The sequence below is a fragment of the Lagenorhynchus albirostris genome, chromosome 16 (assembly GCF_949774975.1).
Source record: "Lagenorhynchus albirostris chromosome 16, mLagAlb1.1, whole genome shotgun sequence".
Taxonomy (NCBI): Eukaryota; Metazoa; Chordata; class Mammalia; order Artiodactyla; family Delphinidae; genus Lagenorhynchus; species Lagenorhynchus albirostris.
Window position 1 is genome coordinate 18875581 of NC_083110.1, and position 24829 is coordinate 18900409.

At 35.5% G+C, this 24829-nt stretch overlaps 1 protein-coding gene across 1 annotated transcript in view; it reads right to left on the bottom strand.

Annotated features, from left to right (window-relative positions):
• Window positions 1-364: 364 nt before the first annotated feature.
• Window positions 365-24829, bottom strand: part of CTNNA3 (catenin alpha 3) — a 1656790-nt gene continuing 1632325 nt past the window's right edge. The window contains exon 18 of the mRNA XM_060125436.1: window positions 365-1084. Within this exon, the coding sequence (XP_059981419.1) occupies window positions 797-1084 (288 nt within the window). The 3' untranslated portion in view covers window positions 365-796. The remainder of the gene's footprint in view (window positions 1085-24829) is intronic.

Below are 24829 nucleotides of genomic sequence, written 5' to 3' on the forward strand. Positions count from 1 at the left end.
TTTCCCCAACGGATGATAACGCTTCCTCCATATATGTAGTATTCCGGTGGGCCTTTTTAAATCCAGAACTCAACGTGCAGAACAGCTGAGCACAGTGGAGTCCTGAAATGCACACTTGTGGCATGAAAACTCATTGTAAGCTTTATAATGTTAATAAATTGTTTCATAAATAATTAAGGCGGACCTTGAAAATCCAGAAAGCAACTTGATTGCTCAAGCTTGGTTAGTTTCTGATGGATATTAGCCCAATCAGTTGACAACAGTTGTTACAAATATCTAGAGATTGAATTTTTTTTTTTTTCCTGTAGAAGGAATCACGCATGTCTGTCAGGTTACATCAGATAAAGGAAGTATGGAGATTAAATGGGAGAGTATTTTATGAAATCTTTTGTTTCCGTTGAAAACCAAGTCAAGAGCTCATATCACTATTTTAATTTAAAATGAAGAGGGTGAGTATACTTAAGCTGGTACAGGTGAACAGGACTCATTTGAGTCTCCTGTGTTCATTTAGTAATGAATATAAGATATTCTCCGTGATGGGAGAGGCTGAATGACCCTGAAGATTTCATTCATTCAGCAAGCATCTGTTGATTCCTTATTAGGTGCTGGCCATGCAGAAATGACAGTGGCATGATCCCCAAGATACGTTGCTCGTGTTGGTTAGGCTTTCAGTGTTTTACATTATTTGTGGGTTAAATTCTAAGTTAGTGAACTTACAGAACTAATCAAGTGTAAAAATAAAGCAGTGTGTTTAGCCAGGACTTTGTCATATAAACACTAGAGTAGAATAGTGGTTTCAGTAGATATGTCTTCCTCTAAATTCACTCATCACTTGCACTGGGTGGATTTTTTTCTTTGCTGAGCCTCGTCTGACAGCTGCATAAGTTTCCTCTGGTTTCTCTCTTTTAATCAAGGGTTTTTTTGCAGGAGCCTTCATTCTCCACATAACAACTGGGTGCCGGGGCCCAGCAGGACTCTGAATTCGGATGATCTTGGTTGAGGCAATGTAAGACATTTTCACTGTTTGCACTACAGCATTCATTAAATTTTTGGCTGCTTGGATCAGGGAGGTGACACTGTCCAACTGTAGAAAAAAAAACAAAAAGCAAATTATTATTCAGAGAATGTAATCAGGAATTTAAAGAGATTTAATCTTACAGAAAATGAAATGTGCCACTTTGTTTTTATCCCAGAAACGAATGAGTTATTCCTCATTTTATACACCTAGGTAAATTATCACATCAATCTATTTTTAATCATTTATCTAGTCATCTGATGCATAAGTAGTTCCATATTCTATTTTCTAAGATGATAGCTTAGATTTTTTCTTTCTTGGTTTTCAGTGAAGTCAGTTCTGTACCTTCTATATCATACTATAAGAACCAGATGGTCACTGCTTTCTTTGTAATGGATCTCCATACTTCCAGGGTTAATGTTCACCCCTTTTGTAAGAAATGACTGTCTACAGTAAAAGCTATATCATATATAAGTAACTTAATAAAACAACAACTGAAAAATCTTCTCAGGGAATTCACAGTCTACAATAAATATCATACACACGTATGCATATACACATGCATGTATACCACTCATTTTCATGAATATTTCTCAAATAATTCCACCTACAAGAGTCTCTTTTTTAAAAACACATAATTCTTACACCTATCAGGCAGTGTATTAAAACAGATCTTTTGTCAAAGTTGGTTTAAATTCCAGATCTGCCTGCCATTTAGTAACATAAACAAATCATTTAACTGTTTTCTCCTAGTTTCCTCAGATATAAAATAGGAAAAGAGTACTTACTGAAGTTAAATAACATGTGTAAAGAGCCTAGTAGACTGCCACATAGTTGTTATTAATTATTTCCTTTGTTTCTTGGGAAGGCTGACAAAATTGCTTAATTTTAAAGATATACCAATGAAATTACTGAAAGACACCTTTTCCCACATGATTCTATTTTGTAATTGTTGTTATGTTTTCTGGGTTGTTCACTAAAACCATCTCAGGGCAAAACGAGGTGACAGTCCTAGAATCTTGCAAAATACTTTAGCGCTAAGCCCAGTTGGTTCATTTTTATATAAATAATGCCTCTTCCATTATTTTAGTTTGGCAGATTGTCACCCACAGCCAACTCACACAGGAAGATGTGCTTCCGCTGTCACCTGGCTGTGATGTGTGCTGTCAGGGTGAGGCTCAAACACTGCCTCTGTAGTCACTGAAATCCATCAGCAGCTGACTGGCCTGAGTACTCTACTCAGTTTGCAGTTCGAGGAATCTCATCTCACACAGAATAAATGAGCGAAGGAAAGTAGTAAGCTCAGGTTATGTGCCTGGGGCAGTGGTCTAGCTGGCTGCTTCCTCAGTGAAAAATTTAATTAGCCCCATTATAATGCTAACCCTGAAATCCTTAAAAAGGTAACACCAAAAAATATGTAATTTGAAAGGCAGTAATACTTGAAAACTACACATCTTTGAGTCTTTTTACTTATTGAAGCCAGAAATGTAAAATCTTTGTATGTGTCAGGAATGACAAAATTTTTTTACAAACATTAAACAGGATTTCATGAAGCACTCACATGTATTTCACAGAACACTCAGAACTTCTGAATCTGTACACAACTTAAAAAAAAAAGACAGACTTTGAATAGAATAACACACTTCGTAATTAACGTTACACTGTGGACAAACTGCATGCTAAAATCTGCTGTTTAATAATTAGCAGTTTTCATTAAAGACCTCCTAGAACTAGTTAGTTAGATTCTGAAAGTCGTTTCCAATCTCACTGTCGTAAGAAGAAAGTTTTTCTAAGTGATGAATCAACCTGAATAGTATTGAGGATCCTTGGTCATCTCTTTCAAACATGAAACTGTTTGGTGTATTCTCAGGGCTCTGTGCTGCCATGAAGTCTTCTGGAGAAGAAGGTCCTAGGGACCTGCTGTCATTCAAGATTTCACCAGGGCCTCTGGCCTTCCCACCCTAAAACTTACATTCTCTTCTCCTTTTGACTCTGTAATCTTGTCATGTATAGATTGTATTTATTTCATTTGCTTTTGAAGCAAATGAACCCACCCATACAAGTGGGTTTTATATATAAACCTATAGTCTTGAAAGGAGGTTTAAGTTAAATTCATGACTTAAAATGTGGAAATTGACTTGTCTTCTTTCCTCACTGAATCAGCAAAGCCCTGTCTGTGCCATTGTGGTTTCTTATTCTGGCCTCTGACAAATCTTTTTATTTAAAAATCCTAAATGCCTGTAGTAGGACTTCTCCAGTAGACTGAAGAAAACCACAGGACAAATTATCCCTCTAGGAGAGCATGAAAACTAGTGTTGCAGACAGATTAGGACAATTGCTGCAAGAATACTGTTATTTCACGAGGAAAGCTTGTAAGACATTCTATGAGGATCTTTGAGGTCCAAGAGCTATATGCCCTAAGAGGCCTGACTTTTTGCTATTAGCCAAATCACAGGCCACACAAGCAAGGGGCACAGACAAGGCAAGCAAATGGTAGGGAATTTTGTTTGAGGCCTAAGCAGTGCCTCAGGCCTACTCATAGAGAATAACTGCACAATTTCATGTCTCCAAAAAGTAGTGTAAGTCCTCTTACCAGGCTTAGTTTAATGAAAAATCCTCCAAGGGAAGAATTGAGAAGAATTCCCGTTGTGGAAACAAAGCATATTTGAGTAGGCTAATGTACCACTTTGGGATCTCTGTGTTCCATTTCTTGAACAAAGTTCTCTGAATTTCACAAGTGTACCTGTGCCAGCGAGAATATTATTTTCCTCCAAAGGCCTGGTAAGCCAGTCAGACTATAAAACTCAGGTCCAAAAATTCGCTTACCATTACAAATCGCTTTCATCAACGGAAAAGGCTTCTACGTAAATGTAACTTGAAATGTTTGCCATAAAACGAGCTATTTTTCCTAACATCTGGTAACAATCCTCTCTGATTTCGATGAAGAGTTCTTGATCAGGGTATCAACTGAGAAATGAAATGGCTTCTAAGGCCCTGAAACCTCCTAAGGTTATATGTAAATATTTGCATGCAAGTACATATAAGCAGCTTCCTGTTGCCTTCTTTCCATAGAAGTGGATGAGGTTAAAAAAAATGAGATCTTGATCCAAATTAAAGGCCTGTGATCTACATAAACTGGAAGTCTGTTCTCCTACCATAGTAAATAGGAATACAGCCATCCTTCTTATGGTAGTGACCTGTGCTTATTCTTACAATACTGATGTGGGTTCAAAATAACTGAACTTAAGGGTCTATTAATGTCACAATAAGATCTTCAATATTGTCTATGTTCAAAAGTAAATCGGACATAGTTCATAAGTTCTGCCTCTTTTTTTTTTGAGGATCTACATGAATGTAGAGATGATGCCCAGTGTTAGCTCTAACTGCAAGATGTATTTTGCAAATAATCCAAATTAAGACCATCTAAATAGAGTCCTTCGCAATATTATCACTCGACAGATCTTAGTTCATTTTATGGTAATGTCTCTTTTGTGCTTTGTGGTATGTAATCTGTGATTTCAGTTAAGCTACAGTACAAATCTGTCCAGTTCTAAGAATGTTTTCAGACAAAAGGCTTGGTCCTAGTTAGACATGTGTCTGCAAGCCTTTGTTGTGGAAAAGGGTTAGAACAACAATAAAAGGTATGTTCTTTTCCCTCATAAAATGTCAAAATTTTGTTCATGTATAAAATGGCTGGATCTTTTTACAAAACTCGAAGTTAAATACCTGTGATAAAAGTCCTCAACAACCACATCAGAGTGGAATGTGTGCTGGCAAATCTTTGTTCAGATCTCACTGTAATTATTGATAGTTAAGAGGAGTATCCAAGAAAGACATGCTAATTATTCCTTCTTTTAATTTTGTAAGTTCCTCATCCACGTTATGTCAGAACACCAGAATGTCTTGTACTATACTACTGTAACTCTCCACGTTCTGGGTACAAGACCTTTGTCAGAAATGTGTTTTGCATGAGGTTGCTAACTCCCACTGATGTAGATCCCATACCCTTGCGCCTGGGCTGTCACCTGGGGAAAGCATAGATAGCTCCCCACCCCCTGTGTGAAGTGCCATGGCAACTACAGTTGCTGGCACTCCTGTGGAGAGAAAAGCCTGGTGTTGCCTGGAGAAATATATTTCCTGTCCTATAACCTTCTAGGTAAACTGGTGCCAAGGTAGCCTATGATATTCTTGTAAGTCTCAATGCTTACCTGAACTTAAAGACCCCTGGTGGATGTAGCACCTGCACAAAAGTAGTACTTGAAAGGCAAATGTGTGCGGTTTGGCTCCAAGTGTAACAGCTTATAATAATTGCTAATATCTATTGTGTGCCTCCTACGTGCTGGCGCTGTTCCAAACAGCTGACATAAATTAACTCACAGCAATCCTATGAGATAAGTACTATTATTATCTCCATTTTAAAGATGAGGAAACAAAGGAACTAGGTTTGGTAGCTATCTCAAGGCGACACAGCTATTAAATGGTAGAGTTGGAATTGGAGCCAAGGCAGTGTTGTTCAAGTACCTGGTACTTTTACCCATTACACAACACTGCCTCTCAGTAATATGTCACTTCCAATGTGTATTTATTTTCAGATATTGTATAGTTGAAGAAATTGCACCAACATTAATACAATGTCTAAAATTTTAAAAAAATGACTATTAGATAACTGTTTTTAGAAAGGTTATAGAATTTTTGTATGCATGTTGGTACTAAGAAAAATGAGGGTATCTTACTTGCCAATGTATTTTGTTAGGATGATAGTTTGATAATGTTTATACTCCATTATTTTCCAAGCAGCATGCTTTTGAAATAGTAAATAGAAATACTCAGTCATCCTCATAAGCCCCAAACAGTTTGAAGACTTGGAGATTAAAGATATTTTCTAAAAAAACCTTTTAAAATTTTAAAATGTAGATCTCAGTAAACATATCAATAAGGCAAAGATAAACCATAAACAAATCATATTATAGTTTCTAGGACATGGAATTGTATAACATTTACTTCATCTTTAAAATGTGTCATACTGTAAATACAAAGAAAACTTTTTTTTTCTGATTCTCAAACAAAATTAAATAAATTTGTTTGCCTTGGTTTTGCAGTAGAAACCAGGATTTTGTCCCCAGACCCTGGAGTTGCTCGCTAACCTGTACTTAGTTTTAAAATGCTCAGTTAAAGTATTTGGAAATAAGGTTAACACAGGTAAGTAACGTTAAAGGGCATTACATATGTGTGTTGGTAGATAACAAGTGACAGCTTAAATATTTCTTAAAAGTAAACACTGTTATAGTCTTTCTAACTTATGATTGATCTAATAATGGTAGTTGTACACCATAGGAAATATTTAAATAAACATTTGTTGGCAAAAATACATCATCTAATTCAACATGTTTTTAGTATCCACCCTGAACTTTTTTTGAGGACCTAATTTTATCCAAATACGTGCTTAACACATTCTTTTGTTTCTGAACAGATTTTTAGAAGAATGGCCTGTATTGAAAACATTCTCCTTTTTAGGTTGCATTCAAAAATGTTAAAGAGCCAGCCTGCCTTAATGGGAAAATCAAATAAGGGGCTTTGTTAAGGCTAGTCAAAATGGAGTTATACATCCAAATTGAAATTGTCAAGCTTATAATTAAATTGAGAAGGTGGCGCCTTCTTTGAAAATGAAGAGTTACTCCACTGGGCCACTGATAGGATTCATCTTGTAAATTTGTCCTTTGCCAGCTCTCCATCAGATCATAACAGAAAAGGACAACTTCAGTTGAAAGGGGGAAAATCAATGTATGGAATAACTAAAGAAATTTAACACTGCTGAAAGGGCCATACATGAAGTGAAATATGACATTTATTCAGTTGTAATATATTGTCCTGTCAAAAAGCAATTTTCAGATCTTATTGTTTTCTAAAGCACATCTTCCAGGCCAAAAACATTTTATGTCATCTTAAAAGGAAATAATAAAAAACATAACACCAATTCAGGTGGCTACTCAGAATGCTTTTTAATTCTATCTGAAATGGCCTATTTTGGAAATACTATTGGTAATGTTAGTGATTAGCTATCCTATAGTCATGTTGGCTTAAGGCAAATGATTAGCTGAAGAACTAATTTTCTATAACAATTATACCCCAGCTACTAGTTACACAGATTCTTTACTAAGTAGTGCTAGCAGGAGGGGCTGGGTTTGGCATGGTTCTCTGACCTTCTGTGTTTCAGCCTGTGCTGTTCTTCTCTCCAGCATCAGGCAGCGCTCTGAGTTCTGCCCTTTTCACAGACATCTACTGATAATACTCAACCTGACATCTTAGTGACGTTGCAAGGACTCTGTGCTGAGAGTAAGAAAGCACCGTTGCTGGTCCTAGATCGTACACTCATCTCTTGCATGACCACAGGTAAGGAAAAACTAGGTTGTGTGAAGCTAAAAATCCAAAGAGCATCGTTCTCCAATCCACGTAAGGACTTCCATTTCATAGACCTTCTCACGTTCCTCAGTACTATTTTTCCACCTGTCTTGATCATCATCATTCTACCATTTTAATCCCTCTAGTTGCAGTAGTAAACATTTCTTGGCTTGCTTCTGTCTGCTACAACCAACCAGTAGAAGACAGATGTCCGTGTTCCCAGCACTGATCCATAGGTTACTCTCTCTTAGAGAATCCCCTCATTGGCCAGATGGGTTTCTAGATAAATTGGTGGCCACCAAGCTGAAGCTGACAGACAATGCTTTTGTGTCTTTAGCCAATTATTGCACCCATTCTACCCAAACACTATTTCAAACTTCCACTCTAATCAAACCTTTGTCACCTCACACTCTCACTTGTTCTGCAGATTACGTCACTTAAAATATAAAACAAACAAGAAAGCAAGCAGACAAAATAGTAACAAAAACAGAAGCAGCAAAATGAAACTGCCTGAACTTGTCCTTACTTCTTGTCCATTTTTATTAAAATGAAAGTTATCTCTTTTTCTCTCTATAAATGATACTTCTAATTATACCCTAGACTCTATTCCCTCTCTGCCTTCTTGGAGATTTTGCACAATTACTAATTATTTTCTACCAATGCATCTTCATTCTATTCCTTTCTATTGGCTTTTTCACTGTAGTATTTGTTTATTTTTTATATATTTTATTGAAGTATAGTTGATTTACAATGTTAGTTTCAGGTGTACAACACAGTGATATAGATCATAATACATTTAAAGCTTTTACAACATATTGGCTATATTCCCTGTGCTGTACATTATTACATACTGTATCTTATTTATTTATACATAGCAGTTTGTATCTCTTAATCCCATACCCCTATCTTGTGTCTCCCCACTGTTAATCACTAGTTTATTCTCTATATCTGTGAGTCTGTTTCTGTTTTGTTATACTGACATTTGTTGTATTTTTAGATTCCACCTATAAGTGAAAAAATAGTGTTTGTCTTTCTCTGTCTGACTTACTTCACTAAGCATAATATGGTACAGGTCCATCCATGTTATTGCAAATGGCAAAATCTCATTCTTTTTTATGGCTGAGTAATGTTCTGTTTTCCTGACACACACACACACACGCACACACACACACGCACACCACATCTACTTTATCCATTTATCTTCTGATAGATGTTTAGTTGCTTCCATATCTTGGCTACTGTAAATAATGCTGCTCTGAACATTGGGCTGCATGTATCTTTTCAAATTAATGTTTTCATTTTCTTTGGATATATATCCAGGAGTGGAACTGCTGGATCATGTGGTAGTTCTATTTTTAATTTTTTGAGGAGCCTCCATACTGTTTTCCACAAACCAATTTACATTCCCAATAACATTGAACTAGGGTTCTCTTTCTCTACATACTCACCAGCATTTATCATTTCTTGTCTTTTTGATGGTAGCCATTCTGACCAGTGTGAGGTGCTATCTCACTGTGGTCTTGATTTGCATCTCCCTGATGATTAGAAATGTTGAGCATCTTTTATGTGCCTGTTTGCCATTGGTATATCTTCTTTGTAAAATGTCTATTCAGATCTTCTGCCCATTTTTTAATGTGGATTGTTTGTTTTCTGGATACTGAGCTGTATGAGATATTTATTTGTTTTGGAAATTAACCTCTTATATGACATATCTTTTGCAGATATCTTCTCCAGTTCAGTTGGTTGTGTTTTCATTTTATTGTTGGCTTCCTTTACTGTGCGAAAGTTTTTAAGTTTGATCAGGTCCCATTTGTTTATTTTTGCTTTTGTTTATCTTGCCTGAGGACACAGATCCAAAAAAATACGTCTAAGGCTTATGTCAAAAAGTATACTGCCTAAGTCTTGTTGTAGGAGTTTTATGGTTTCAGGTCTTATGTTAGGTCTTTAATCCATTTTGAATTTATTTCTGTATATGGTGTGAGAAAATGTTATAATTCCATACTTAAAAAAAATTTATTTTATATTGAAATATAGTTGATTTACAATGTTGTTAGTTTCAGGTGTACAGCAAAGTGATTCAGTTATACATATATGTATGTCTATTCTTTTTCAGATTCTTTTCCCATATAGGTTATTACAGAGTATTCAGTAGAGTTCCCTGTGCTATACAGTAGGTCCTTGTTGATTACTTTATAGATAGTAGTGTGCATATATTAATCCCAACCTCCTAATTTATCCCTCCCCACCACCTTTCCCCTTTGGTAACCATAAGTTTGTTTTCTAAGTCTGTGGGTCTGTTTCTGTTTTTGCAATTTCATTCTTTTACATGTAGCTGTCCAGTTTTCCCAGCACCACTTGAAGAGACTTTCTTTCCCTGTTGTATATTTTTGCCTCCTTTGTCATAGATTAATTGACCATAAGTTCATGAGTTAATTTTTGGGCTCTCTATTCTGTTCCATTGATCTATGTGTCTGTTTTTGTGCCAGTACTCCACTGTTTTGACTGCTGTAGCTTTGTAGTATAGTCTGAAGTCAGGAAGCATGATAACTTGCAGCTTTCTTCTTTTGTCTCAAGATTGCTTTGGCTATGTGAGGTCTTTTGTAGTTCCAAATAAATTTCAGGATTATTTGTTCTAGCTCTGTGCAAAATGTTGTGGGTATTTTGATAGGGATGGTGTTAAATCTGTAGATTGCTTTGGGTAGTATGGATATTTTTAACAATATTCATTTTTCCAATTCATAAACATGGGATCTTTCCATTTATTTATATCATCTTCAGTTTCTTTCATCAATGTCTTATAGTTTTCAGAATATAGATCTTGCACCTCTTTGGTTAAATTAATTCCTAAGTATTTTATACTTTTTTATGTGATTGTAAATGGGATTGTTTTCTTGACTTCTCTTTCTGTTAGCTCATTATTTGTATATAGAAAATCAACAGATTTCTGTATTATTAATCTTGTATCCTACAACTTTACTGAAATCATTTTATTTGTTCTAACAGCTTTTTGGTGGAGACTTTAGGGTTTTCTATATATCATGTCACCTGCAAATAGTGACGCTTTTACTTCTTCCTTTCCAATTTGGATGCCTTTTATTTCTTTTCTTCTCTGATTGCCATGGCCAGGACTTCAATACTGTGTTGAATAAAAGTGGTGATAGTATGCATCCTTGTCTTGTTCCTGATCTTAGAGGAAATGCTGTCAGTTTTTCACCACTTAGTATAGCATTAGCTGTGGGTTTGTCATAGATGCCCTTTATTATGTTGAGGTATGTTCACTCTCTACCCACTTTGTGGAGAGTTTTTAACATGAATGGATGTAGAATTTTGTCAAAAGCTTTTCATGCATCATGTGATTTTTTTTATGGATCCTTTTGTGGATATTGAACCATCCTTGCATCCTTAGAATAAATCCCCCTTGATCATGATGTATGATCCTGTTAATATATTGTTGGGTTTGATTTGCTAATATTTTGTTGAGGATTTTTGCATTATGTTAATCAGTGATACTGGCCTGTAATTTTCTTTTTAGTGATATCTTTGTCTGATTTTGATATCAAGCTAATGTTGTCTCATAGAATGAGTTTGAAAGCATTCTTTCCTCTACAAGTTTTTGGAATGGTTTGAGAAAGATAGTTGTTAACTATTCTCTAAAAGTTGGTAGAATTCACTTGTAAAACCATATGGTCCTGGACTTTTGTTTGTTGGGATTTTCTTTTTTTTTTTTACTGATTCCATTTCATTAGTGATAATTGTTGTGTTCATGCTTTCTATTTCTTCCTGATTCAGTGTTGTGAGACTGCACATGTCTAGGAATTTGTTTCTTCTAGGTTGTCCATTTTATTGGCATATAGTTGTTCTTAGTGATCTCATGTAATCTTCTGTTTTTCTGTGGTGTCGATCATAACTTCTCATTTTCCATTTCTCATTTTACTGATTTGGGACCTCACTCTATTTTTCTTGATGAGTCTAAAGGTTTACCAATTTTGTTTATTTTTTAAAGAATCAGCTCTTAATTTCATTGATTTTTTTAATAGTCTCTATTTCATTTATTTCTCCTCTGAGCTTCATGATTTCTTTACTTCTACCACCTTTGTTTTTTTTTTTTTTTCTTTTTCTTGTTCCTTTAGTTGTAAGGTTAGGTTTTTTATTGGAGACTTTTCTTGTTTCCTGAATTGGTCTTGTATCACTATAAACTTTCCTCTTAGAACTTTTTCCTCTTTAGATGCTTTTGCTGCATCCCATAGATTTTGTATCATTGTGTTTTGCTGCATCCTATAGATTTTGTATCATTGTGTTTTGCTTTTATTTCTCTCCAGGTATTTTTTGATCTCTTCTTTGATTTCTTCAGTGATCCATTGATTGTTTAGTAGCATATTGTTTAGCCTCCCCATGTTTGTGTTTTTAGCAGTTTTTTTTTTTTTTTTCTTGTCGTTGATTTCTAGTCTCATAGAGCTTTGGTTGGAAAAGATGCTTGATATGATTTCAATTTTCTTAAAATCTTTTTGGGATATAGGGCTAGAGTTGGAGGGGCTGGAGCCTGAGCCAGGTGCACACTGTGGCTTCTCCTATGCTCAGTGGCCATCACGGCCCTAATGGGGTTGGGAGTGAGCCCCAAGGAGCTGGAGCTGAGGCCCTGAGAGAGCTGGGTTTCTCCTGGGTGTGGTGGCAGTCTCTGACTTGGTTTCAGATGTGGCCAGAACCTAGGGGCTTGAGGCTACACTTCTGTGCTTGTTTCACTTTTCCCTGTGTGTATTCCTTGGCTGGAGACTGGATCATTTTTGGAGAGGTTGATGCCACACCACTGAGCTGGCCCCGCCCCTCCCAAATGGGCAAGAAACACATGCTCCTGTGATGGTGGTTTCTGCCTGGAGCTATCACTGCTCCCTCCAGAGTGTGTGCAAGGACAGATGAGAGAGTTGGGAGTGGCTGCCTCTGCCCCGATCAGAGGCAGGGCCGGGGTCTGAGCTGCCTCCATTCTCTCCAAGTTTGTGCACTCTTGTTGGCAATGGTTGCCTTGCACTAGTGGGGAGCAGCACTGAAGCAAGAGGGTCTGGAGTAGGAGCCTGGTGTAGGCTGAGGGGCACAGAGCCCCGGGCAGTTTTAAATTTGCTGCCTCTGTGCTGTGACTGAGAATAAGCAAGTCTGTGTGTGTATTCTTCAAGAGTAGAGTCTTGGTTTCTTTCTTACAGCCCTCCAGTAATCCCCACCAGTTTTCAAACCAGCTAAGGGGGCTCATCTTGCCAGTGTCAAATCCCAGTAATATGTGGCTTGAACCATGTTTTCCCCTGGGAAGATCCCCTAGTCTGTGATATCCCTCCTCTTCTTTGTCCCCCACTAGGGATGTGTGTCTCAACCAGATCACTTCTCCTCCCTTCCTACCAGACTCCATGTGGATCTTTCTTTATAGCTTTGGTTGCAGAAGAGCAGTTCTACTAGGCCCCAGGTTGATTTCATCAAGAGTTGCTGTACGTGTAGTTGTAGTTTTGATGTGTTTTTGAGGGGAGGTGAGCCCAGTATCCTCCTACTCCTCCATCTTGATCTCTCTCCTCATTCACTGTAGTATTTAAATGTTTTTGAAAGGTTTTCTATACTCCCTGACAATATTTTCTTCACTTCTCACTTATTCTCAAGCAGTCAAACTCTTAGTACGTTTTCCCTTTTTTCTACTAGATACTGATAGATATATACACATATTAAATATATAGGGTTTAATATATAATTAAAATATCTAACATTACATATGTGTTAAATATACAACACATGTTAAGTAATTTAATGTGTAATCTTGTATATTTGGTTTCTTTCAATCATTTCATTTATAAGATCAATTAATTCTCATTCTGCCGTACTATTCCATTACATAAAGAGTATATAGTTTATTTAGCCATTTTTCTGTTGATGGACTTTTACATATTTTGGGGCTATTATGAGTAGCAATTTATAAATATTCTGGCATGTATGTTTTGGTGAACAAATATATGAAACTTTGTTGGGTAGATACCTGAGAGTACAATCGCAGAGTCATAAAAATGCATATCCACAGATTTCCAAAGTGCTGTTGCAAATTTACACTCCCACCAGCAATATATGAGAGTTCCAATTGCAACACAAGTTCACCTATGCCTTTTTCCCCAACATCTTTTTCACATTAGCCATTTTGTCAGGTTTATATTTAAGATTTTAATTGGCACTTCCCTGATAACTAATGAAGCTGAGCATATTCTTCTATGTTTATACTAACCTGCATCTAGAGACCTTGCAGAATGCTCTTAATAATTCTTAAATATTTTTCCAGATTTTTGGATTTTCTTAGTATACAAAGCATGTCATCTATGAATACTGACCATTATATTTCTTTTTTATTTTCTCTTTTTTTCCCTTGCATTATTACACTACATAGAAATACCAGTACAGAAGTGGTGATACCAGGTTTTATTTTATTCATCTTCCATACCAGAGAATGTTTTCAATATTTAAGCATTGATTTCTTTGTTACCTCATGGACTAGATACTTTTTTGAATTTCCTGGTAAGAGAGGATTTACTGGTTTTCTTCTTATTTTCTACGTAAAATACTATTGTAATTCGAGAACATGCTCTGAATGATTTTCAAAAATGTACTATTTGTTGAGGCTTTCTTTATGACCCAACATGTGGTCAAATTTGATATGTGTCAGGAATACAGGAAAGTAAACTTTAGTATTGTTATATCAGTGTTGTTTTATATCAGATAGTTTCCTTAAGCCTCTTCTCAGTCAAGCCCATCCCCATCCCAGGTTTCAGGCAACAACTGATCTTTGTATCACTATATAGATTAGATGTACCTTTTCTAGAGCTGCATACAAATGAAATTCTAGAGCATGTACTTTTTGTGTGTTTTACAAATACAATGCTGAGGGAAAGCAAGCTTCACCCATGGTACTGCATGTATCAGTAGTTTATTATGTTTATTGTTGAGGAGTATTAAATTTTATATGTATACCAAAACTTACTAATCCAATTATCTGTTGACTAGCATTTTTTTTTTTTTTTTACAATTTTCATTATTATGAAAAAAGATGCTATGGCCATACTTGTACAATTATTTTGTAGTATGTTTTTATTTATAAGAAACTATCAAAATGTTGATCAAAGTTATGTTACCATTTTAAATTACCACCAGCAATAATATTAAATTATAATTACTCTACATCCTAGGCCATATTTGGTTTTTTTGATCTTTTTAAATTTTAGACATTCTGGTGAGTATGAACTGAAATGTTACTGTGGCTTTTCTCTGATTGTTAATGAGGTCGAGGATATATTAGAGTACTTAATGAATCTTCACACATCTTCTTTAACTGTTAAATATTTTGCTTCATTTTTTAGATTACCATCTTTCTAAGTTTTCTTTATACATTCTGGATACAAGTCCTTTGTATATTTTCTTCCAGTCTTATTTTTCTTTTCATGTTCTTGTCTGAGTCTCTTGAGAAGTGCAAGTTTTTAAATTTGATGAAATATTTATTAAAGATTTTCTTTTATGATTTAGATGTTTGAAGTTTTAGATTTATGTTTAAGGCTAGGGCCAACTTTGTATTGATTTCTGTTTATGGAGTGATGTACAGTACATTTATTTCTTATTGATAACCCACCAGTTTTCAAGCACCATTCGGTGAAAATACTATTTTCCTTTGAATTATCTTGGACTCACTGTCAAAATTAAATTGATCATCATATGTAGCTGAGTCCATTTCTGGACTTTCATTTCTATTCCATTTCTATGTTTCTCTTTATCTTAAATACTATATAACTTTATGTTTGGAAGTAAAATATATTGAATATAAACTTGTTCTTTTAAACCATTTGATTATTTTAGGTCATTTGAACTGCTATATGATTTATAAAAATGATTTATAAAATTAAGTAGTTTGGTAAGTAAGCCCTACAAAATGCCTACTGGGATATTGATGGGGATTATGTTTAGTATATGGATCAAGCTGGGTAGAAATGACAATTTAGCAACATTGACTCTCAACCTATGAAGAGAGTTTGTCGTTTTTGGTTTAAACATCTTGCACATATGACAATAGATTTCTTGCATATATAACAATAGATTTTTCCCTATTAATTATTTTTTCCCTATTAATTATTTTTTGATGCTACTGTAAAGGTTATTTTGAAAATGTCATTCTCCAATTTTTCATTGCTGACATATAATGGATTTTTGTTGTTAGTTTTTTGTATTTTGGTCTCGTTTCTTGCAACATTTCTACAGTCCAAATTGTCTCTAGGAAGAAATCTGGAGTTGATGTAGGGCTCACCTTGTTTGTTTTCCTTCTCTCAGAGATTGTGGTCTTCTGATATTTATTGACCAGTATTTGAAAATAGTTCTAATATATATCTCATTCAGTGTTGTGGTTTCTCAGGTTATGTTTACAACTATCATATTACTCATTGTTTCATTTTACATATTTTCATATTATTATTTTCTTCTTTCTTGTTTTGGGAGGCTAATGAAATATTTTACATTATTCCTTTTTTACTCCCTAGTACCTCCTCAGTTATATATACATTTAGACTACTTTTGATTGATTTACTAAGGTTTAATATAAAGTATTACTTATACCACACTTCTGTAATGCTAGAATCATAGAAAATTTGAATTCCACCTACTCACTCATTTCAATTTTTACAATACTGTCTGTCATCCTGAATTTCAATTCTAAACAAACATTGTAAACTCAATAGGGAAATTTTAGTATCACTTTGTATTGACAGGATTAACCTAAACTATTACTACCTTAGAGCAGGTCATTATCCATTTTGCTCCCCTCTAGTCCATTCTCTACATTAAAACTAAAAATGATCTTAAAAACAAAAACAAAAAAAAAAACATTTCTTTTACAGTGCACTGATGGATTTTCATTAGACTTATCTTCATTCTAAGCTTTTGTTACAGATCCCAAAGCCTTAAATTATCTTGTCTCTTCCTGCTTTAACCAACTTTATTTATTGCTTTTACATTATGAGGTCCAGCCATACAATGAAACTAAACTAATTAAAGTATTTTAAATATGCTGCATATTTCTCCTCACCTCCAAGCCTTTGCATAAGGGAACTCTTCTTCCCTTAGGTGTTACATTAATATCACTTTCTCAGGGAAGCATTCCATGATACCTAGACTAGGCTGGAACACCTTTTTATATGTTGTTACAGCAATTTATATTTCATCTAACATTAAGCAATGAGGTCCATGTAGAAGAGATAATACTCTCATTTTCACCCTAATTGTTTGACACAGGTTACAGGAAATATTAGACACAAAAATAACTTGAAATATTTATGAGTCCCTGTGTCTTTCATCACAAGAAACTTGAGGAGGAAGTTTGGAGCACAATGATCCAAACCCTATGGGATGCAGCGAAAGTATTTCTAAGAGGGAAGTTCATAGCAATGCAATCTTAACTCAAGAAACAAGAAAAATAAACAAACAACCTTACACCTAAAGCAACTAGAGAAAGAAGAACAAACAAAACCCAAAAAGTTAAGTCAGCAGAAGAAAAGAAATCAATCATAAAGATCAGAGCAGAAATAAGTGAACTAGAGACGAACAATAGAAAAGATCAATGAAAGTAAAAGCTGGTTCTTTGAAAAGATTAAACAAAATTGATAAACCTTTAGTCAGATTCATCAAGAAAAAAAGGGAGAGGGCTCAAATCAATAAAATTAAAAATGAAAAAGGAAAAGTAACAAAGGACCATACAACTACAAGCAACTCTATGCCAATAATATGGACAACCTGGAAGAAATGGACAAATTCATAGAAAGATACAGTCTCCCAAGACTGAATCAGGAAGAAATCACAAGTACTGAAACTGTAATTAAAAAGCTCCCAACAAGCAAAAGTCCAGGACCTGATGGCTTCTCAGGTGAATTGTATCAAACATTTAGAGCAGAATTAACACCTATCCTGCTGAAGCTATTCCAAAGAATTGCAGCGGAAGGAACACTCCCGAAGTCATTCTCTGAGGCCAACATCACCCTGATACCAAAACCAGATAATGATACCACAAAAAAAGAAAATTACAGGCCAATATCACTGATGAACATAGACGCTAAAATCTTCAACAAAAATACTAGCAATCCGAATCCAACATGATCAAGTGGGATTTATCCCAGGGATGCAAGGATTTTTCAGTCTCTGCAAATCAATAAATGTGATACACCACATCAGCAAACTGAAGAATAAAAACCGTATGATCATCTTAATAGACACAGAAAAAGTTTTTGACAAAATTCAACACCCATTTATGATAAAATCTCTCCAGAAAGTGAGCACAGTGGGAATATACCTCAACACAATAAAGGCCATATATGACAGACCTACAGCTAACATCATCCTCAGTGAAAAGCTCAAAGCATTTCCTCAAAGATCAGGAACAAGACAAGGATGTCCACTGTCACCAGTTTTATTCTACATAGTCTTGGAAGTCTTAGCAATGGCAATCAGAGAAGAAAAAGAATTCAAATTGGGAAAGAAGAAGTAAAACTGTCACTGTTTGCAGAAGACATGATACTATACACAGGAAATTCTGAAGATATTACCAGAAAACTACTAGAGGTCATCAATGAATCTGGTAAAGTTGCAGGATACGAAATTAATAAACAGAAATCTGTTGCACTTCTATACACTAACAACAAGAGATCAGAAAGAGAAATTAAGGAAATAATCCCATTTACCACTGCATCAAAAGGAGTAAAATACCTAGGAATAAACCTACCTAAGGAGGCAAAAGACCTGTACACAGAAAACTGTAAGATACTGATGAAAGAAATCGAAGATGACACAAACAGATGGAACGATATACCATGTTCTTGGATTGGAAGAATCAACATTGTGAAAATGACTATACCCAAGGCAATCTGCAGATTCAGTGCAATCCCTATCAAATCACCAATGACATTTTTCACAGAACTAGAACAAAAAAATTCACAATTTGTATGCAAACACAAAAGACCCCGAATAGCCAAAGCAATCTTGAGAAAGAAAAACAGAGCTGGAGGAAGCAGGCTCCCTGACTTCAGACTATACTACAAAGCTACAGTAATCAAGACAGACAGTATGGTACTGGCACAAAAACAGAGATATAGATCAATGGGACAGGATAGAAAGCCCAGAGATAAACCCACGTACCTATGGTCACCTAATCTATGACAAAGGAGGCAAGAATATATACAATAGAGAAAAGAGAGCCTTTTAAATAAATGGTGCTGGGAAAACTGGACAGCAAATGTTAAAAAAAAATGGAATTAGAACATTCTGTAACACCATACACAAATATAAACTCAAAATGGATTAAAGACCTAAATTAAGACTGGATGCTATAAAACTCTTAGCAGAAAACATAGGCAGAACACTCTGTCATAAATTGCAGCAATATCTGTTTGGATCTGTCTCCTAGAGTAATGGAAATAAAAACAAAAATAAGCAAATGGGACCTAATTGAAATTAAAAGCTTTTGCACAGCAAAGGAAACCATAAACAACATGAAAAGACAACCCACATAATGGGAGAAAATATTTGCAAATGATGCGACCGACAGGGGCTTAATCTCCAAAATGTACAAACAGCTCATACAGCTCAATATTAGAAAAACAAATAGCCCAATCAAAAAATGGGCAGATCTAAACAGACATTTCTCCAAAGAAGACATACAGATGGCCCAGAGGCACATGAAAAGATGCTCAGCATCGCTAATTATTAGAGAAATGCAAATCAAAACTACAATGAGATATCACCTCACACCAGCCAAAATAGCCATCACCGAAAAGTCTACAAACAATAGCTGGAGAGGGTGTGGAGAAAAGGGAACCATCCTACTGTTGATGGGAATATAAACTGGTACAACCACAGTGGAGAACAGTATGGAGGTTCCTTAAAAAACTAAAAATAGAGCTAACATATCATACAGCAATCCCACTCCTGGGCATATATCCCTAGAAAAACATGGTTCAAAAGGATACATACACCCTGATGCGCATTGCAGTGCTGTTTACAATAGCCAAGACGTGGAAGCAACCTAAATGTCCATCAATACATGAATTGGTAAAGAAGACATAGTATGTATATACAATGGAATATTACTCAGCCATAAAAAAAGAATGAAGTAATGCCATTTACAGCAACATGGACCTGGAGATTATCATACCAAGTGAAGGAAGTAAGTCAGACAGAGAAAGACAAATATCATATGATATCACTTATATGCGGAATCTAAAAAAAAATGATACAAATGAACTTATTTACAAAACAGAAACAGACTCACAGACTTAGAGAATGAACTTAGTTACCCGAGGGGGAATGGTGGGGAGAGATAGACTGGGAGTTTGGGATTGGTATGTACACACTGCTATATTTAAAATAGATAACCAATAAGGATGTACTGCATAGCACAGGGAACTCTGCTCAATATTCTGTAATAACCTCAATTGGAAAAGAATGGATACATGTGTGTGTGTGTATATATATATATATATATATATATATATATATATATAAAACTGAATCACTTTGCTGTACACCTGAAACTAATACAACATTGTTAATCAACTATATTCCAATATAAAATAAAATTAAAAATTATTTGAAATATTTATATAAGTTATAGAACTATAAGTACAGAAACCCATATATAAAATATTTTCAAAGATAGGCATGATTTCAATTATTCTCTTCTATTCTTCCCCCAAACAATATTTCCCAGACATTCCGCCGCCAAGGTCCATAAAACAAACTTTTCTGGTGTCTAGAAATGGCATTCTTGATTAAATGATGCTTTTCATTATTTGGCAGAAAATTACAAATTCCTACATTTAGATAAAGATCACTGAGTGATTTAAATGTAGTATCAATAAGATATGTAATAGCCTAATAATAAAATCATTTTTGTAGTATATAACCATTATATTTGATTCTCAATTCATCACATCCTAGATATGCAGTCGGGGAAGAAATTAATTAGCTTCCCTGAGCTTCTGTTTCCTTTCAGGGTTGGTTGTTAAGATTAAGTGTGATACTTAGGTAGGGCTCTACACATATATGTACAGATGCACATAATGAAGCTATGACTTTTACAAATCTATAAAGTCAACTGGCAAATAATACAACACAGAATTTGGAGATGTGGATGGAACAAAACTAAGGACAAATTCTACCTACGTTTTCAAAGCCAGGAACAGCACAAGAACATTTCTTGAGAATAAGGTGCAAGAACAAGTACTAAGACTCTTTCTCATCCCAGCACGCGCACACACACACACACACACGTCTCAAATTAGCATGAAGCCAGTTCTGCTCATCACAATTCTTTCAGTGAGTGTATCAGTCAGGGTCCAGTGAGGAAGATATAAACTATTTCAGGTGTTTCAAACATGGAATTTAACACAGAAAATTGATTACTGTGAGGCAGTCCTCAATTTGCCATCAGCATGAAATATTACCATTCCTAGTACTGAATGAAATGGAAAAGATGAAGCTATGACAAGCAGCTAAAACACCAAAAGTGGATGACTGCCTGCCAATAGGATGCCAATTGCTCCCACTGGTTAAGCCTAGCTAAAAAGTAGTAGTCAAAAAAATCTTGGGTAGAGAAAGGTTCTGGGAGCAAAAGTGACCGTGACTAGCAAAATAAGATTTTTGCCTGAGCTAGCACATCCCCTCAGTTTCAGTGTGTCATGCTTTCATTCATAAAATCTCACAGAACTTACCTTTCCATTATGTGTTCGAAAAAGAAAGTTCATGTCTTTGCTGTCATTAAATCAAACAAATGCTTACACAAAATCAAGTGGTTCTTTTCCTACCTCTATTCTTAGTTAAAAAAAAAAATATGGAGGAATGCTGGCTTCTTTAGCTCTCAAAGATTTTACATACTTAACGATCTTTATGATGCTGTCAAACACATCTATGATTCTTTAGAAAATTTTTGCTATTTTGCTGGGAAAATAGAGGCTACAGGAATAAGGGAGTGCATAAATGAACTCTAAAATATTATATAGATAAGCACATACATTTTATATATTTATATAAAGGACGTGGTTTTCCGACAGTAAGATGTCACCTTCCCTGTTTTGAAGTACATCTGAAATTCCACCTCATGTTACAAATTTCCTCTCCAACCTAGACTTTCCAGAGTCTTTGATGTTGACCATGGTTTAAACATAACTCTATAAAATATAGCATTAGTTTCTATTTTAAAATTAAAAACAATTTCACAATTATCTATAAAATAAGAGCTATACTGAAACCATGACTCGCTTTAGGTAACTGCCAGTTTTCTGGACTCTTGTGTACCTTTTTAATATCGTATGCTTCCTGTGATCTCACTTAAATGGTAGATCTGGGTGCGACTCCAGCCTCATGCCCACTATGTCCTACAGACATTACAGTCATGTTCTGTGTCAGTGGTTTGAATCTAGGATAGGAAGCAGCTTAACTCTTACCATTATTGCTTCATCCACACACTGGAAGGAAAGGGCGGCAGGTTAACAAGACAGAGCAGTGCTTCAGAAATTATTCCAGGGAAAGCCTGGAGCAACATAATGCTGTTATCTCAAATGTGAAGCATGGAATACGTCAGGTGTAAAAACCGTACCTCGAGGAAAACAAAGTGTTTTGAAAAATGACTGTCTTCTATTTATTTGAGACTCACAAACTTTGTATCTGAGTAAATATCAGAGGTTAGAAAAGCATCCACAATGGGGAAATACTAAAATGTTCTGTTCTGGAATTTAGTCTCTTTTCAAATCAGAAATCTCTCTCGTTGCCTAGAATGCGTTATAAAACAGAAAACCCTCTTCCAGAGTCTTTCTATAGATAATCACAGCTGTCTCTTAGTTGAGGGGATGAGATTCAAAGGCATTTCAGAGCAGCTGGTTGTTTCCTCCCAGCTGCTTGGAAAATGGGAAACTTTATTGGCAGCAAGCCCCAAGCCCAAAGCAGTAGATATGTAAACTAGCTCTCAGGCACTGGGATTCAGCAGGCAGCCAGCAGAAACATGAAGCCGTGAGTGTTTTTAAATCACTGTGATCTTAGCTTTTGTGTGAATTTAAAGAATAAAGCCCACAGGGTTGGTAGGTTACTGTATAGGTGTGCAGGTATGTGTGGGGAGAGGGGAGGAAGGAAGGAGAGCCAGGTGGTTAGGAATATGGACTCTGGTGACAAACTATTTAAATCCAAACAAGTTCTTTCTCTAGGTCTCAGTTTTCTCCTCTGTAGAATGGAAAACCAACAACATCTACCTCGTAGGATTGCCATGCGGACAGATTAAGGATATAGCACAATGCACCATATATATACACTGATTCACTGTCATTATTATATTACTAAGGTTTTGAAAACAACAACATTCCATTCCCACTGGTTATTGCACAAAGTAAAAGAATGAGGAAGGGGGAAGTTGTAATAGTGACCCCTATTTTGTAAACTTGTGTCAAGACCATATGCTTTAAAATAGTATCTATAATCCTAATAACAACCCTTTGGGGTAGGTATTATTTTTCCCATTTATCAGATAAGGTATCTAAGAACTATGACTCAGAGAATTTCAATGCCTTGTCCCTGGTAAGAGGTTTTGGGATTAAGCCCAGATCTCTATAACTCCAAATCCCCTGCTCGCTCAACCATCTTGTGCTGCTATGCTCTCAAGAAAAATATTTTGTAATTTAGTGAAAAGTCTTGTTTGGGACTGTTTTGCTCTGGCTGCGACCTCCCAACCCACTCTTCTTGTTCTCCCTCAAATACGTTGCACTGAGGTATTCCTCCTTTTTCTCTGGGGAGTCTTTTTCTTTTAAGCCCTGAACATTTAACTCTGTTAGTGATCTCCAATCAGTTTCTCTGAATGGCACTCCCCAGTCTTGTACTCCAGAAATGTGTGCCACATGTGATTGCTCATAATTTTCCTACTGCATCTTAATCAAGAGAATGATTGATTTTTCTGATAAAAATTGTTTGAATTTATAGGTAAATCTCTATTTTTGTAGAACACGATTTTTGACTGTTTATTACATGCCTAACGGCTGAGTGTTGTGTGTATGTGTGAGTGTTTACCACTTCAGATGCCTAGGGTTTTCTCTTCTCTTTTTAATCTCACTATTCAACTTGAACATCTACACGTCCAGGAAATACAACAATGTAATGACAATAACAGAGTGGTCACAAAGAAAGAAGAGGGCTGTCCTCTAGTTGAAAGTTTTTAACCCAGAGTTCAGACACACTGGTGCATTTCAATTACTTGTGCCATGTGTCACAGGGTTCAGAATTTGTTGGTAATAATAATAGTTCAGATACTGAAATTGGGGAATTGTTTTCCCATAAATTAGAGTGGCTTCAAGGTTATCCCTCTAATTATATCCTTTCACTCACTTGCATTCTGATATACTTCTTGGAGTGAAAAAGAAAAGAACTAAAACTAGTTTCCTAATAATTAAGCCAGAAGCCCACTTTATCAATACAGTGTTCAGTGAAGTGTGTCTGCTCATAAGAAATATGTTCTGTATATGAACGCATGTCATGGCAGCAAAACAAAAACGAAGAGTTACTGTTCTCTGGTAACTGGAGGCTGAGACTAAACAGATTATTTCCCTTCAAAGGTGTTCCCCATAACACCAATATGAAATAAATAATATGGTCATCTTCTAAGATTCAAGGTCTAATTTACTTTTAGTAATCTCTGTTTTATACATTTCATAAGTATCCAATTCATGTTGCTTCATATTCCACAGTGTCTTCTATGGTGGACACTAGCAGCTGAGTACCCAATAGTCATTTCCCCATTCTTCCTTAATAACTAAATTTCTGCCTGATTTTTATTCAGGCAGAAATTTACCCACCATTGAGAGATGAAACATTGGTCTATGACCCTTTACAAATGATTGGTCTAAGGGTGTTTTATGTGACCCAATCCTGAACAACTGGGTAGGGGAAAATCTCCTGGGCGTGAGTCTGGGAAAGATATTTTTGTAATAAAAAATCATGTCATATAAAGAGAAAGCTCATTATTTTACTTCTTAAAAAGCTGTGTAAAAACATGAAGTTTGCAGCCGCTGCATTCATACTGAAATTATAAGGGAACGTTATAATTTAATGTTATCATTTAAATTATAAGAGATGACGGTAGAGGGAAATATGGAAAGAATCTAACTTTAATGATATTATTAAATATTGGAGCAACCACTATCTGGACTTCTTGTTATGGTTTATACCATTGACAGTAAATTTTGTTACTTGCAATTAAAATCATTCTTCTCTCAAATCCTATTACCACTTCTGTAAGCCCAGCCCAAAATATACAGAGGAAGATGATGCCATCATATTCCTAGCTGGTATTCCACATCCCAAACATCATGGAAACATTGGTTGCAGCTATTTCCCTCC